The 17,423-nt window shown below is 37.3% G+C and overlaps 1 protein-coding gene across 2 annotated transcripts in view; it reads left to right on the top strand.

The window, feature by feature from the left end:
- Nucleotides 1-17,379, top strand: part of cdk17 (cyclin-dependent kinase 17) — a 44,522-nt gene extending 27,143 nt beyond the window's left edge. Inside the window, exons 3-17 of one of the 2 annotated variants that reach the window (XM_027151221.2) lie at nucleotides 2,030-2,194; nucleotides 5,899-6,032; nucleotides 7,234-7,359; nucleotides 9,800-9,856; nucleotides 10,003-10,117; nucleotides 10,927-11,021; nucleotides 11,115-11,177; nucleotides 11,695-11,818; nucleotides 11,957-12,077; nucleotides 12,624-12,721; nucleotides 13,595-13,700; nucleotides 14,294-14,336; nucleotides 14,439-14,529; nucleotides 14,821-14,898; nucleotides 15,545-17,379. In XM_027151221.2, the coding sequence (XP_027007022.1) occupies nucleotides 2,030-2,194; nucleotides 5,899-6,032; nucleotides 7,234-7,359; nucleotides 9,800-9,856; nucleotides 10,003-10,117; nucleotides 10,927-11,021; nucleotides 11,115-11,177; nucleotides 11,695-11,818; nucleotides 11,957-12,077; nucleotides 12,624-12,721; nucleotides 13,595-13,700; nucleotides 14,294-14,336; nucleotides 14,439-14,529; nucleotides 14,821-14,898; nucleotides 15,545-15,582 (1,454 nt within the window). In that variant the 3' untranslated portion in view covers nucleotides 15,583-17,379. Of the gene's footprint in view, nucleotides 1-2,029; nucleotides 2,195-5,898; nucleotides 6,033-7,233; nucleotides 7,360-9,799; nucleotides 9,857-10,002; nucleotides 10,118-10,926; nucleotides 11,022-11,114; nucleotides 11,178-11,694; nucleotides 11,819-11,956; nucleotides 12,078-12,623; nucleotides 12,722-13,594; nucleotides 13,701-14,119; nucleotides 14,269-14,293; nucleotides 14,337-14,438; nucleotides 14,530-14,820; nucleotides 14,899-15,544 lie in introns of those variants that run through there. The other variant, XM_047804375.1, reaches the window with a different exon arrangement.
- Nucleotides 17,380-17,423: the final 44 nt, after the last annotated feature.

Here is a 17,423-nt window from a genome sequence, read left to right as displayed (position 1 = left end):
GGAAGCTGATTGTAGTTTTCTACGCAACAGCACAGACATTAACAGCAATTGAATGCTCTTAAGCATTTAAAATTGAGTATCTTTAATTGGTCTGTCGACAACAATTTGTAACCGTGAGGACGCTTAGCCTGCCATTATTTTAGGCAGAATTAATTTCCAGGACTACTTGGGGGGGGAGAAAAATACAATTTTCTACAGTACTTTTTACCAAATTTATACCCAACAATAAGTGTGGAATCTGACCACAATCATGTGTTGTGACCCATGACAAAAGGAAACAAGATGAACGCTTCATCTGAGCAAGTGAGTGAGAGGTCAAGCTGATAAGCTGATGAACTTAAGACACAGCAGCTTTGTGTGTGGGGGGATTGTGATTGGTTTCAGAAAAACCCAACATTCTTCTGAAACAGGTACTGTGCATGAGCTGTCAAGCTCTGGTGTTTACCCAGCCTTACACACAATTTTCAGCCAGTTTGCATTTTAGCTTACAAGTTTCTTTCTACTTGACATGAAGACACCTTGAGATGACCGATGGTACTGAATTAAAGTGTGTCGAAAGAAGGTTTCCAGAATCATCTACAAACACTTGACCAAAACTTCCAGATTCCCTTCTGTACCAAGTTCTTAAATAATATATCAACAGAATAATTCTCTGTGAATATAAGCAATGTTTTAACCTCTTAAAGACTAAATTATCTGTTAACATTTCTATATCTACCAACTTTCTTTTGAAAGGTTCTTTGTTGTCTATTTACATGGAAAAAACAAAGAGATTGTACATGTGTGCAACCTCATATTTATAAATGAACAAATGAAAAATATCAAGACTTTTAAGAAACTGTTTGTTAGAACATATTTAAAATATAGCTTAAAGGTGGCAATAATTTAGGTGTGAATTTTTGAGGATTTTTTTTATCTTAAACATTTATTTGAGTGTCAAATGTGAACAAATATGTGTATTGTTTATTTTACAAATATGTGTATTGTGTATTTGTTTTTGTTCACATGTATTAAAGGTAGCAATAAAACTGGAGGGCAAATGGATTTTTAATGAATATTTACAAACGGATTGGTCATACAAATAGCGTTTAACGTCACTGTTGACAGCTTCAACAACAATGAAAAGCTCATGCGTCCTGTTGGAGTATAACGACTAGCTTATCAGAGGTTGTTTTTCTTTCCATAATCAGCCGAATGTTCTTAGTGAACCAATTTAGAGAATAAGAATTTGTTCCGCAAACTCATTTGTTCCTCAAATTCATTTAAGAAATTCTAGTGGAAGCCATTCACCCAATCCCATCTGCTCTAGTTACTACTTAAACCAATTGCACATGCATTTGCATACATATTGTGATAGCAGTCAAATTCAGATGTTTATTGTTTCATCGAATATTTAAGCCAGCTTGTTTAAGCTTCTTTCAAAAGTTTCCCCATTTTAATAGGTCTACGAGTGGAGGTTTTTTATACATTTTTTATTTGAATATATGAGGTGGGAAACAGACCACTTAAGCTTTTTTTGGCACTAATCTCTTTTCTGACATGTAGGACATATGGAGCATATAATTTTCTGGTAAGTGTAGGTACTACTAATACTAATGCTGTCTGTAATTACCTAAGGTTTGTGTCTATTTATTACCAGCGTTTTGAAGAAATCACAGAGTCTACTGAATGCCAAAATAAGGGGGGAAATATAAACTGTGTATAGAGACATGCTGTACTCGTATGAACTACCTGATGGGGTTCATAATGTACATGTGACTGGTAATATGCTGTCAAGGTGACAGATAGGAATCAATCCCCTACCGCTTCCCAGATGCCAATAGTCGTATCAGTTCTGGGGAATGTTGTCATAGTAACAGTTGTGTAATGATCGGCTTCCGTGTAGATGGCATTCAATAGGTGGGTTAGATGGTACTCCTTCAGTCATACAATGTTTACTAAAGACACACACACACACTTATATATATTGAGATATGAAAACAAGAGAAGCCTGTCACTTATACTGACTGATGTTTTGTTGTTGTTTCAGAGCCAATAGTGAGGAATGGACGGCCGCCCTCATCACATAGTATGCACTCGTTCTTGCACCAGTACACGGGTTCGTTCAAGAAGCCTCCTCTTCGCCGGCCTCACAGCGTCATCGGGGGCAGCCTGGGCTCCTTCATGGCAATGCCACGAAATGGAAGCAGACTCGGTAATCCATCGATCCTATCTCCGCTGTATAGATTACGGGCTTTGACTTTCTCCCACCTCACACCAACCAAACACACTCCTTAAAATCATGTAGTCTACTGAAACAGTCCTTGAAGGCAGCTGAGATTTAACATATTAAATTATTAGTTAGTGGTTTAACCCACATTAGATCACATGGTGCTTTTAGAAGGGACAACATAATATTATGTTATAACATTCAAACGAGATTATCTAAATGCCACTCTGAGGATGATGACATACATGGGCTACAAAGAAACAACACACAAAATCCGAGTTTATTTGAACAACACTAATCGCCTAAACACATAATTTGTCCTCCATGACAGAAGATGTAATGTAAATTAATAGATATTTACAAAGCATTTGATGCATCTGATGAGTACATTCTAATTGCAGATTGTGAATGATCTGCATAGATATATCCTAAATCTTGCAGTCTGTTAAATCCACATGTATGTCATGTCCAATCCAATAGATTTGAGCTCTTGCAACGAGAAGCTGATAAAATTGAATTTCAAGCGTATAAGGCGCAACATGTTATATCATGGATATTTACACAAGACCAACAGAGCTGGAGAACTGGCTTCACTGGTGTGCTCTCTGCAGCTATTCCGCATTTTAACACACTTTAAAAGGATAACTTTTTTATTGTATAATTTATATGGATTGATCTCGATCAACTTACTGACATTCAGATGAAGGTTTTATATCAAGTCAGACTAAGAAATTATGATGTTGCACTTAATACTCCAATCTAATACTCCATCTGATGAATATCTCTGGGATGGGGATCTCTCTAATTTGTTTTCATTATCTTTTTCTTTATTTTTGGTTTTACCAGAACATTTTGTGCCGCTATGAAAAGCAAAAAAAAAACCTTGTGATGCATACACTGCAACCACAATATCTTTGAGATTTTTTCAAATCCATATCAATAAAAATGAAAAATGAATAAATGAATAAATAAATAAATAAATAAATAAATAAATAAATAAGGTGAAACTCAAGACACAAGGAGCTGCTTGTGCTATTTGCCCATATGCAGCCACGGTCAAAGAGGGATGTCACACTGTCTATTGTACTGGCAAATGTCCCAAAATATCTATTTGCGGTTCCCATTTATTTGTTTGTTTGTTTTTATATATATATATATATATATATATATATATATATATATATATATATATATATATATATATATTTGTTTGTTTGTTTGTTTGTTTGTTTATTTGTATTTATTTAGTAAAAAAATGTCTATAGACAGTCATTTGACCCCTGAGCTGAATCCTTATTGATCAGGAGGTAAAGTGTTCATCGCTGTTTTGAAAACTTAACTTAATTCAGTTTTCCAGTGAATCCAGTATGACCGCAAAAATGCTATAATTGGTTTCCTGTAGAATTACATGTAAAGGATGTACTGGACTTTGTTGTGCAGGAAAGTATGAAAGAATCCTTACAGAGCTCAAGGCTCTGGTCATTAGGCTATTTGACATGCACTTCTTATAATCTCTGGCCAAGAAGCTCCTGCTGAGTCTGTGAGGGGGGGAAGGCAAGAGTTCTGGGTCTTGTATGTGCCTTATGGTTTACCAACTTTTTTGGTACCTTCTGCTGAAGTGTTGTGTATTTGGTTAAAAATCTCAGTAAAAAGATTGAGTAACAGGCCTTTGGCTCCTTGTGAAGTTGTTACTTTATGTCTTTGTATCAGTTGCTGAAATCTGGTTCTTTTGAGGGATTTTCAGTCACAGTATGACATTCACAGGAAATGACTCAGAAGGCGGCTTGTAGGTGAGGCAGCAGGAAGTTTGTCACAGCCGTTCTGTCGCTTGCAAAGTGTGTTGGTGTGTGTGGTTTCCCTTACCACAGACATTATTTAAAAGGGACAGACATGTCCAGACGTGCTTCACTCTCCCGAACTGCCATTCTCGTCTGTCACCATTGATGTCGGACAAAATCTTGGCACGAGTGCGAGAAACAGATGTACACTTTTTCAAAATGTCGATTAGCTGCAATAAACCAGTCTGATAGCATGTGGGTTGGGCACAGGGGTTTGGCCTACTTGTGCTTTTTTTGGTGGTTTTCATACAACACCTGAGAAAGCACAACAGCGTGTATTGCACAACAGGAAAGAGGACATGGAGGAGTGTTGGAAGGCTTCTTGTAGAAGACATGCAAGAAATGGCGAGTTCCTTTTTTTTTGTGATGGTGAGCGACTGATGAGAGCGAGAAAGCGGGTACTGTAAGCTAATTCATAGCACTTTAAGCAGCATATTAAGTTTCTCTGCTGCAAATCCATTCTGTCATCACTCACATGTCATGCCTTTCACACGTTCACACTTTCAGTAACTTAAGTCCAGCAGGCACATGACAAAGATAAAAAAGGTAAAAATGATCTTCATAGAATCAACAGCCCAATTTTGTTTTAGAGGTTTGAACAGCATAGTTTTATTAAAAATAATTTGTGTCTGTCTTAAATATTTGGAGCAGTGCATTCTGTATTTCAAAAAACTGCATATGAAAAAATGGTGTGTTGTATGCATTTAAATGCTACAACATTCAGCAACTCTGTTAACTAGTGCTTTATAAGATAATCAGCAGTGTTTTCCTTTTAGGGTAGTGAATGTATTAATCGTAAACAAGATATTGTTTAGGCCAATTGAGGATACGAGAGGTTATGCAGGTTTATTTTAAGCCCTCTGACCTAGTTACCACCTTCTAATCCAAATATGTTTTATTTCTTCAAATGAAAATGCACACTAGTTTAGAACTGTGTGATTGTCAGCGATGTAAGCCGAGTGATGCAAGCAAGATACAGAGCTAAGTGTTAAAAACAGGCCAGAAAAGAGTGTAAGTTTAGTGGACCCTAGAATGCTGTGGATCTGGCATATTTGTAATTGTTTTATAATGTATCATGATTTTAAAAAAAAGTCCATCAAGATATAGCATTCATGTTATAACATGATTTGAGATATCAAATTAAATCTCTTGTTCTCTTGTGACAAAAAGGCCTATTCTGTATCAGATAAAATCCTGATTATAAATGTGTGTACACACACACACACACACACACACTCCCTTTTCTCACTTCTAATTGGCTTCACCCAATACTAAGTGGTCTCAGTGAAACAGCTGTCTTGTCATGCTGGGCTTCTGTCCTTTCCTCTCCTCTCCACTCCTCTCCCCACCAGTCCCCTCCCTTCCCCTCTGGGGGTAATCGGAGATGAGGCAAGGGCAGCTGGATGCTGTAATGGTTGCCCCTGAGGTTAGGTGCTCTTTTACGCCGTCTTTTGGATAAAAGGCCGGAATGCTATTTTCTCGAGATAAAGCCCTCCATAAAAGTGCCGCTTCAGGATCACAGCAGCTGCACCTTCGCTCCACCAGTCTGACCTCTCCTCCTCGACAGCACTGTAACTTCTCATTCAACTTTATGTTCCCTCCCACACGCAACAAAACACACAGCAAGTTGAGCGAGTTGACCATTCTCTAATCCTGCCGTCTGGGTGTGTGTGTGTGTGTGTGTAGGATATGTTGAGTTGAGAGTTTTCTAAAACCCTCATTATATCAGAATTTACTGTTTGGTCACAGCAATAAAAATAGCATCATGCTTTTACCTTTAGAAAGTTATACAAAATTTGTCAGGGTTAGAAGTGATTACTCATCTTCATTTTCTTTTTTCTCTGTATACAGACATAGTCCATGAGAATTTAAAGATGGGATCCGACGGTGAGAGTGATCAGGCATCGGGAACCTCTTCAGACGAGGTTCAGTCACCCACTGGAGTGTGTCTCCGCACACGGACACATCGCCGCATATCCATGGAGGTAAGATATTCATTTATGTATTTGAGAAATGTTTTTTTTTGTCATGTCTGGTCAAACAACCCAAGCGCAAAGAGCTGGCAACTGAAGTCCAAATAGTGCATCAAAATTGACATGGGAGAAAGTTGGGCACATTCAGAATTTGGTTACTCGTGTGCTTATGCCGATTTTCTCTGGATAATGCAAATCACCTGTGTGTAGATCATGCCTCTGGGGTTGCCAGATTTTTGCTGAATCTACACCACTGTCTCTAAATGCTAGACCTAGGAAATTTGGTCTGAAGACAATGTAAAGAAGAATCAAGAGACATTTTAAAAATTCAAATGGTAAATAAATAGGAAATGGTGAGAAATTAATTATAAAACACCTAATATGAGTAAGGGTGGCATTCCTTTATAAGTTTTATTATTATTTTACATACAAGCACTGTGTCGACAAGGTTTTTATGTTATTAAGTTAACACCCACTCCAAACTAATAATAGACTCTGGCTCTGAATGAAGTGTACAGATCTGGTACTTTCTTTGTACCAGAGCTATGCATAGCATCTGATTGGACTCCTGTAGAAGTAGCTCATGTGAGTGAGTGTGTACATGTGCGTGTTATATGGGCATGCACATTGTGTTGGTATTACCCTGAATAACCACAGATGGAGTGGTGATGTGTCGCAGCTGAAAGACTTATTTTTAGCATTGGGTAGGTTGAGGGATTTCTTCAGTTTTACTTTTTTTCTTTTCTGCTTCATTGCACCAATTCATTGTCATGCCCCATTTCTCACATTCTTTTTCTTGTTCCTGTTTCCTGCATCAATATATTCCTATCCCTTAGCAAGAGCAAAGTTTTAGGTCTGTTTAATGTTTGCTGTTCAGGTATTTTGCTCTCCTTACGTGTTTGTGTTGAAAGCCTGGGATTTCTCATTCAGCAAAGTTTAGGTTTAACCCAGGTCCATTTTTTTTTGCATGATCATAAGCTTAATGTAATTGCTGGTCTCAGCGATGGAGTTGGGTTTCAGGAGTGAATGTTGCATGTGCCAGTTGTAGTTTTTACCCTCTGCTGTCTACATCGTGTAACTGCACATCATGCATAGTTTGGAATAAAACTAAAAACAATTCACCATGTATGTCTCCTTAAATCATCTCATGTGTTTTTGCTAATCATTGATATTTCAAGTACAGACAGTTGAGTGTATGTGTTCACGTTCTCAGGATGTGAATAAGCGCCTGTCTCTACCTGCTGATATTCGGATTCCTGACGGTTATCTGGAGAAACTGCAGCTGAGCAGCCCCCCCTTCGACCAGCCGCTCAGCCGCCGATCACGCAGGGCCTCACTGGTGAGTGATATGCATGTTACTGTTAGTCATTTCAGAGCTTAGACAATTCTGCATCCCTGGACACAGCACCATAGTTGGACTGTTGCATAAGAATCGGCATAAATGCATATTTTATTGAAGGGCCTACAGAACAAACGTGTCTAAAGCAGCAAGTAGCTAATTAAAAATGCATATCTGAGATCAATTAAAAATGAATTTCCTTTATAACTGCATCATAACACAGCAGATTAATTTCTTATTTTAATTTAATTTCTTAAATTAAGAAGTGGACTGTCACACAATCACAACCATGTTAAATCTTCCTGAGAGACCACAAGCTTTATTCCTCTCAGAACTGTTTCCAAAGTATTTACTACCATACAGTGGGGTTTATGCTGCTGTTCTGCAGTGTTTTATTTTAAAGCACCTCATTAAATGCTTAGCTTAGAATAACTTTTTTTTTTTTTTTGCTAGATAGGGCAATATATTTAAAAATGCTCTTTGTGCAAAACATGTAAAAATAAAGCTGGAGATCTGTTATTTTGTACAAGTGTGAGTCAAAAATGAAAACCTAGACTTTTTCCTTACAGAATTACGTCACTCGTTAAGCACTGGGACATTTGCCTAGAGTAAACTGGCATGAAACAAAAACAATGTCACACTTTTGTGATACCTGTTTGCAGTGAACAGTGTCAAATCCAACATTTAAAAAAAAAAAGAACATGGCTGTTTTTTCTTCCTACATATGTACATATTTAAGAAAAAGGGTAGAGTAATGCATAAAACAAATACTCCAATTGTATTGTTTTACTGTATTTGAATAGTTTGCATTATCCTGTTTCATTTGGTTTATAGTTGACTCCTTATAACTGACCACTGCACAGAAGGTCACAAGTTGCATAGCGACTCACATTATACACTCTGCGGTATCTGCAAGAACAAGTCTCCTGTTTGTCATAATTGCTTGTGATGTGGCATGCCACCTTCAGAGTGGTTTAAATGGAGACAGTGACCCAGCCATGAGTCATGCATTCATTAATACCTGACATCTTTTGAATCTCCTGGTGTTGTTGATGCCCTTCTGATAATCCAGCTTGCACAGCATGGTCTTAATTTTCACATGATTAACTACCCGTCTTACAGTACCTGCTCTGTTCGAGCAAATATATATTTAGGCAACCACAAAATGAAATGTTTTTCAGAAGTGTGAGACAGGTGTGTGCTTAAAAATGTATTTTTTGAGAGCCTGAAGTGTTTACTGCTATATCCAGCAAACATCTGATTCATGAGACTGAAAATGACTCAGAGAATTGATTCAATATTCTGGATTTCAGGTTGTTCTGACCGGTCTTGCTCCAGTTGGACAGCATTCGATTTATCATTATTAATTATTGTTACTATTATTATTAACTATTAATATGCTACATATATTAGAATCGGGTTTTGAATATCTTTCTTTTTGCTCTCTGCATTAGTAAAAAAAAATTAGCTGTTTGATTGCTGCTACTCTCCATATTTAGTCGAATAAGATGAAATATTTCCTACAATTATGATATAATAGATGTGTTGTTAGGGAAAAGTGCAATTGAGTCATACCACCATGTCTACGTACCGTACTGTACATCCTAGCAATCCCACAGGTTGGATAAATTAAATATAAGGTTTGCTAAATTAGTAAAAAATTGAAAGTGCTACGTTTTATTCATATATTTTGAAAGATGTTTTTTTTTAAATGAATTAATTGTGTGTAATGCAAATATCTTATGATATTTAAAAAAGATAATAGATCATTTTTGCCTTCCCAAGAACATGAATTACAACCAGATGAATGTGACTGATTCGGTTGTCCAAGAAATGTCTAGTAATAATATGGAGAACAGCATCATCTTTGCAGTTGTACAGCCATCATAATTGAATACAACACAAAGACCAAATTAACAGGATCTACTCCTCCTACTGTTCAACTACTCCTAGAGATTTGGTTGGACCTATTAGGAATAATTTTTGGTGAAGGTGTTCAGTAATTACAATATTAGTCCTGCAGTTCTCTCTCTCTCTCTCTCTCTCTCTCGCTCTCATCTTGCACTATTCTGTGTGTACCTAGCAGGTTTTGCATGTGAAAGACTCCCCTACTCTGGTGTCTGTGTTTTCTTGGCATCCATTGTTCTTTCCCATTATCTGACACTGTCATTCCTACAGTGTATGTGATTGTAGGGGAAATGTGACTTTTCTTGTTTATCTTCTAGCGCCCCCTGGTGCTCTTTCCATAACTGGAGCCTTGCAGTGTGTGGTTGTTTTGAGTAGGATTAATTCCCTTGTCAGTGAAGTAAAATTGGCTGCTGATACCAGAGTCATTAAATACTCACTAAACATGTGTCTGTGTGATAATATCTGCTCAGCATGTGCAAGTCTGTTCTACAGCAGCTACAGCTTATTATTGACACATTCTCTCTATTTTTAGTCAGAAATTGGCTTTGGCAAACTGGAGACCTACATCAAACTGGACAAGCTTGGAGAGGTAAGAGACTCATATGACTTAGACCCTGCCTCTCTCTGTTGCATTTTTTTTTTTTTGGTTATTTATTTGTATTGTATGATGATACCCGTGACTCCTGTAACTCATGGTCTTTGAGATTTTCCTACTCATGAATGTGTTTGTTTTAGGGAACATATGCAACGGTTTTCAAAGGTCGGAGCAAACTGACAGACAACTTGGTAGCTTTGAAGGAGATCCGATTAGAGCATGAGGAAGGGGCACCTTGCACAGCCATTAGAGAGGGTAAAGAACCTGGTTTTCCTTTGCTGTTTACTGTTTTATTGCTAGTGGTTTAGCCTTTTAAAATCAGAAAATTATTAGTAAATTTACAAACTGTTTAAAAACATTTAATGTGTTTTTGCCTTGTAGTCTGAATAAAGTTTATTAATTTATTACCTACTGTTGTCAGTGATGTCCTGATGATGATGATGATGATGATGATAATAATAATAAATAACATAATCTGACCATTTAAATTTGTGAATTCAGTAGCTCAGTACTACCTGTGACATGTTTTTTCCAAACGGTCCTAATCTGCCTTAAACCACACTCTGTATGGCATTCTACTTTTCACTTATCAATCAAAAGAAGAAATACTTAAATTATGATATAAATCTCATGTCAACTTCCACATTACTGACTCTGAGCTAGTTTTGGTGTTGAAAACTAGAGTGCTGTGCAATACTGTGCTATGTTCATCACTCTGTGTACTCATTAACACAGGTTAATGTGTCACTCTCTTCAGGTCTCTGGGCACATTGTGGTGCCGGCCAAAAAGAGTAAAGGCCCATGATTATTATAAGTACATTACAAATCGTGTAATCTGACAAACATATCAGATAAACATGCTATACAACTATTTAATGGTCATTCATGAGCTTATCAGCTTTTGTTCTTTCACTCTGAGTTTAACAGTGCAAAACACTCAAAGGCTGTTATAATAAAACAAGTCAGTGTTTAGGCCTTTCGCTTTAAATTATTCAGAGCTTAATTTTACTACTCAACATGTTTACTGCTGGTAAATAAGCATCTTTTCTTTCCCTCTGGCTCAGTATCGTTACTGAAGGACCTGAAGCATGCCAACATTGTTACGCTCCACGACATCGTCCACACAGAAAAGTCCCTCACCCTTGTATTTGAGTACTTGGTAAGAGAGCTACTTAACCCTCCGGTCTAGATCCTTCAATGCATGTTGCCCTCTTGTTTTTCTTGTTTTACAAATGTCATCATTTTTTCTCAGGATAAGGATCTAAAGCAGTACATGGATGACTGTGGGAACATCATGAGCATGCACAATGTGAAGGTACAAGCTCCTACACACACACATACATTGTTATTCATATAAAAGTGTTATGCTTTATGATGCCATCTGCTGTATTATTTGAGCATTTAAATCATTTCCTTAATCCAGCTAGCCACATGTTCTTATCTTTAATGAATCGTCATATATTTTTATTATTATGGGTACAATAGATTATAGTTGTTACCAAAAGCTAAAGACCTGTCTCTGCACCACACCCACTGTAACTGTGTGGTTTTTAGAGTACTACAGATAGCAATGACTGTTTTCTCTCTGTGAGGATTTATAACATCAAATTACAGACGGTGGTTAAAATAAGGCTCTTTGCATACCTGTCAAAATAATGTGTATTTTCATTTAGAAATTAAAATCTATTTTTATCTATCTATCTATCTATCTATCTATCTATCTATCTATCTATCTATCTATCTATCTATCTATCTATCTATCTATCTATCTATCTATCTATATTTCTGATGGCTAAATAAATATCTAACCAAGCTTTATGTTTTGGTTTTAGATTTTCCTCTTTCAGATCTTGCGAGGACTGGCATACTGCCACAGACGTAAGGTTCTGCACAGGGACCTGAAGCCACAGAACCTACTCATCAATGAGAAAGGGGAGCTCAAGCTGGCAGACTTTGGTACATGCCATTCTCACATTCATGACTATAGAGTACACGTTTTTTCATGGATACTGTTGACACGATTGTGAAAGCAGTGGACATTACATTTAGATTTCTTCATTTAGTTTTTTTCCTCCCATTTTTTCTATATTGCAGGTCTAGCTCGAGCCAAATCTGTCCCCACTAAGACTTACTCAAATGAAGTGGTAACTCTTTGGTACAGACCTCCTGATGTACTGCTCGGATCTTCTGAATACTCCACACAGATCGACATGTGGTGAGTGTGTCATCTAATCTGTCATCTAATCTATCATCTGCCAAATGCCATAAATGTAAATGTAAATCTAATATTATGTATACCTATCTAATATTGTGAATACCTTATATGTAATCAGGCTGTATGTGTGTGCCATGGGATGATAAATGACAGTTTTACATGACAATAAGAAAGATAAGTTAGATCTCCTCAGTATTGAATTTATATTCATGATTGGACAAAAGCCAGTGTTTCTACAACATCCCAGCTCTGAGAGTATTTCTGGCTACAAAACAAACCCCAGGTTTACTATAAGGTGATCATTTAATTTTATTGATTTATTTCTTCTGCACCAAGTAATTTATAGGGACTTAAATATGGGCCAAAGCAAAAATAATATGGGCCAAAGCCTGTATTATTGGTGCCATGAAAAATCAAAATATGGCATAGTTCAGAATTTCCATTTGTTTGTTCAAAACAGAAAAAAAAACACTTAAAGTTTTAAAGAGAGTCTTCGTAACCTTGATGAGTGTGTGACATTTCTTGTTTTCTGGTCTGTCTGTATAGGGGGGTTGGGTGTATATTCTATGAGATGGCTGCAGGTCGGCCGCTTTTCCCCGGCTCCACAGTGGAGGATGAACTGCATCTTATCTTCAGGCTACTTGGTATGTATACACACACACACACAGACACAGACACTTTCTCTGTGTGAGAGACAACCCATGATGTCCCTGATTTTACATTGAGCAACCTGTAGCTTTTGTAATAAAATGCTCACTTTAATTTGAGACATTACGATGGACATTTTTCTGCCAGACATTACGTACTGGAGGTGGTGTTTACCTGCTCTAAAAGCAAACAGTGACATTATGACGATGGAAAGTAACCAAATTATTTTCACCTTGCAAACATAGACCAGACATGCAGGTAGTAGCCTCAGTGAACTTCAATAATTTACTGTAAATGGTTAGGTGCTTCTAATCTCATCATTAACATTTGACTTGGATTAGAAACTAAAATAATTATATCTATAAAAGTTATACCTTTAAGCAGTCTATAGTGCAGTTCTTTGAAATGCTGACCAGGAGCTGAGTTTAGCTATGAGAGTGCTTTTATGGTGTTTTATTTTTGTCCTGTTTTAACCTAAATTGCAGTATTTCGCAGTAGGCTGAGGCACAGTGGCACATTCAAATAAGGTCTCTGCCAACCACACTCGAAGATTGTGGCACGTGTGCCTGCTCTTTTGGCTGCTAAAATTATCACTGGCTGACATTTTTAAGACTGAGAGAGTGTTCTCAGATTTTATTTGCTGTGGTCTGGGGTAAAAATCACAATAAAATGTAAAAACAAAAATTGTACTATTATTACAAAAAATAGTTATATTAAGTTATATGGGCCATCCTCTTTTCCCTAGTAAATAGATAGATAGACAAAAATAGGTAAATAGACAAAACGCAGTTCAGCAATAACAGGTTTTCTAATAATTAAGTAATTAAATGTTGATAGGTTCTACATGATTGTTTTGGTTTGTGTTGTAGGTACACCCACAGAGGATAACTGGCCAGGAATCTCATCAATCGAGGAATTCAAATCCTACAACTTTCCAAAATACAAACCACAGCCCTTCATCAACCATGCACCGAGGTACACGTGTGTGTGTGTGTGTGTGTGTGTAAATGGGTTGTACTGTCGTCCTTAATATTTCCCATCTTTGTGATTTCATTATAGAATTATTATGTAAAAATAAATGACGTGATAAAAATGGTCCTGGATTAAATAATGGACTGTCAAGTTTTTAGTTCTTTTATGCTGTTTATGTTCTTACCAAAGTTCTTCATGGTCATTAACTTTATCTATGGGTTTTTTTTTTTTGGTTTTTTTTAAAAACATTTTGATTTTTAACACTGTGAATTGGACCAGATAAAAGGATTGTAGTTTTGCACTTATGCTCTGATTGCCAGTGAGTATTGAAATCTAAAGAGAACTTTAGATGAAATTCTGAAGCTTTAGTTGAGCTTTCCTGTGTTGTCACTGTCCTTGTTTATCTTACCACTTGCTGCTAGTGACCATGACGTATGTGTATGTGCCAGTACGGCAGGATATCCTGTGGAATTTTTTCGAGGTTGTTCTTTTCCTTCCTCCTATTTGCCACTCTAATTTGTCACTGTTGGTCACCACACTGAGCCTCACCCTTATCCTTCATTTCTCTTCCTCTTTCTTTCTCTCCCTTCTCACAGGCTAGACACTGAAGGAATTGAGTTGTTGTTGTCATTTCTTAAGGTAAGCATGTTAGCTGTGAACCACACACAGTCATGTACTCTGTGCATGTCTGTGATGTCATCTGGCCAAACTCTACCTTACTTATTGCATTTTCTTTCCTAGTACGAGTCCAAGAAACGAATTTCTGCTGATGATTCGATGAACCACTCTTACTTCAAGAGTCTTGGCATGCGCATACACACGCTGCCTGAGAGTGAGTTGGCTTTTTGTTAGTTTTTTAAAGAGCAAACACCACACAATATGCACATACTACACACACACACAGACTAAGCTTACAGATAAAGTACACACGCATGTACACACCCCTCTCCAAAGATAATATAAAATGATTGATTTAAATTTTATCTCCTGATATTTAAACTTATAACATAGCATAATATTGGAACATGTGACTGACAGGTGTTTTCTGTTAGATGGATTGGTTATTAGATTTGATTGTTTTTATATATCTTTTAATTGTAAGCATTGTGCTCTGAATCTGCAGGTATATCTATATTTACACTGAAAGAAGTGCAACTACAGCGAGACCCTGGTTACCGGAATGCCTCATACCCCGAGACTGGTGCGTTTATATGTGTGTCTGTAGATCTGTAGGCAGATTTCCATGCAAGAGAGTTTGTGCAAAATGCTTGTGTCTTATCTGTCTGTCTAATTTTTTAAAAAATATCTAAGCATTTAATTTGTTTGCAACTGTAGTGTGTGTACTTTATTGTTCTGACCGAAATTAAATTGTGAAAAATAGACAAAGAAGCAAAGCAAGATATTGATAAGCCAGAAGTGGACTTTTTGGTTTTAAACACTTTATTTGCTGGAAAATATTAACACATTCTCTCGTATACAAATAGATTATAGTTCTAGATCCAGTTGCATCAGCTCTTCACTTCTTGTGTGTAATTAAATGTCAAGTCTGGCTGAGACAAACAAGTCTTCAGATCATAATATACAGGGAATCAATGTACAGTATAATCATGACAATGGCAGGCAGAGCTGATATAGAGCAGTGTGTTTGTTTGTCCAGAAGGGGGAGCAGTGACACAGTATTTTTTATTATTATTTCTGAATACTTAAATTGTAGAGATATAAATAAAAGAAAGATATAAATTGTATCGGTTTTGAAGGAGATCTGTGTGTGTTTTAAAATGGACTTTTGTATTGTTTAATGTTCATTTAAAATGCAGCTTAACACTGATTTATATCTGTCCCTACAGGAAACAGCAAGAACAGAAGACAGAGTATGCTGTTCTAAGCACTGACTCTGACAAATACACTCGCACAAGCATACACACACAAACACATGAACACACACAAAAGCACACACAGTGGATCAGGATGATGGTGTTTGCTCAGCAACTGTCTTGTACAGACTAACAGACTATCCTCCCTACCCTCTTTAGTCAGTGTGTGTATGTTTGTGTGTGTGAGTGAGAGAGAGACAAAATTTAGGTGAATGGTTGAGTGAGTGGGACAGAGCAGTCCGGCTCTCCTCCATCCTTCTGTGTCCAGCATGCAGTCCCACTGACAGAACACAGTGGCACCCCTGCCCCATGTCTGCTTCCTCAAGGCAACACATTGGAGATTAGACTGTGAGAGGGAGATTGTGTATATACAGTATGTGTGTTGTGTGTGTATTTATTGAAAAGGTCGTCTGGCTTTTTTTTTTGCTGCTAATCAACTACTGTCTCCTTGTAACCTTCTCTACTCTCAGGCAGCCTTCCAGGTTGCGGACACATCAGTACTGCCGTCAAGGGTTTAATTTTTTAAAAAGTTTTTTTTTAAAGTGCTTGTAATTCTAGATATAATTGTTAATTATGTTTATATTACAAATGTCATGTTTGTTGTTGCCCACATTTTGAATTGCATCCTTTCTTTTTTTGGCATGGTTGTTATGTAGAAACAGTAGTTTCTACACACTTTGTAGAAGCTGTACAAAAACTCCTCACTCTCATTCCAATCTCCAAAGCTCATTTTGACATGCCAGATGACCCAGAGACTGGGGAAGATACCCTCCTCCTCTCTGTCAGTGAGCCATGGATGCAGCAAGTGTGTAACTCCTTCAGGGAGACAAACTCAGAGAGATTGAGAGCACTAAACTGCTTATAGATGCGACTGAATCATTTGTGACCGTCGTTCAGTCAGCATTGTGAAGCAAACCGTGATGTCGGGGTGGAGGACCAAGCTGTGAGAGGGTGATCAATACCACTGGACCAGCAGTAATCACTTGATCTTCAGTCTTTTCTGCAAAGACCTTCCACACCTACTTCTTTGAGCAAATGTTCTCTTTTATTGTCATTCTACTTATCTTTTTCCTCTGTGAAAATTTTCTGCCTAGACTGAAGTGCTTGTATGAGTTTTTTTTCCCCTTTGACTTATTCTAATGCATCATCAGTGAATGTACAAAAAATGAGTCATGCCAGATCTCTGTAGCATTTTTGTATGCGTGTTCATGTGTATGTCCATGTGCGTGCGTGTGTGCACGTGTGCGTAAGAGATCAGGGAGATCAGACAGCACAGAAGCTTGTTGCACCATGCTAGTAAGTTTTCTGAAGATGCATTAGCTTCATTAACAGTATTAGATTTTTTTTTTTAAGTTACATTTTGATTCATCTGTGAATAATAATATAACAGTGTGGCATGTTGGCGTCCAACTGTCTCACCTTCATTTTAGAAATTTCTTTATTTAGGGGGGAAAAAAATGTGTGAAAAATACAGAACAAATACGTGGCTCTATTGGACCAATCTCTTCCCCCTGATCTTTATACACATGAAGAAAAGATTTCAGACAGAGGTTTTAGATTAAACAGATTTTGTTGTTTTTGAACTGACCTCTCTGTTGATTAATATTGTAATTTTGCAGTTGATTGTGACTGGAGAAGCGTGTGTATGTGTATAGATGCATGGAAAGCCTGGTGTCTCGTTAACCTCGCCTCTGTGGAACACTGACGCTCTCAGTTGTATACCAGCTGAATTGACCATTTAACTCTTTCTACTGCAGATATTTATTTCTGTGGATCAGTGAAGTAAACATGGTCTGTTTCCTACAGAATCCTCTCTCCTGTCTCTTGTCTGTGCATAAGTGATGGGAGGCTT

This window comes from Tachysurus fulvidraco, chromosome 19, assembly GCF_022655615.1.
Source record: "Tachysurus fulvidraco isolate hzauxx_2018 chromosome 19, HZAU_PFXX_2.0, whole genome shotgun sequence".
Lineage (NCBI taxonomy): Eukaryota > Metazoa > Chordata > Actinopteri > Siluriformes > Bagridae > Tachysurus > Tachysurus fulvidraco.
The sequence above is the reverse complement of the archived record's forward strand: the minus strand, read 5'-3'. Positions and strand labels throughout refer to the sequence as shown.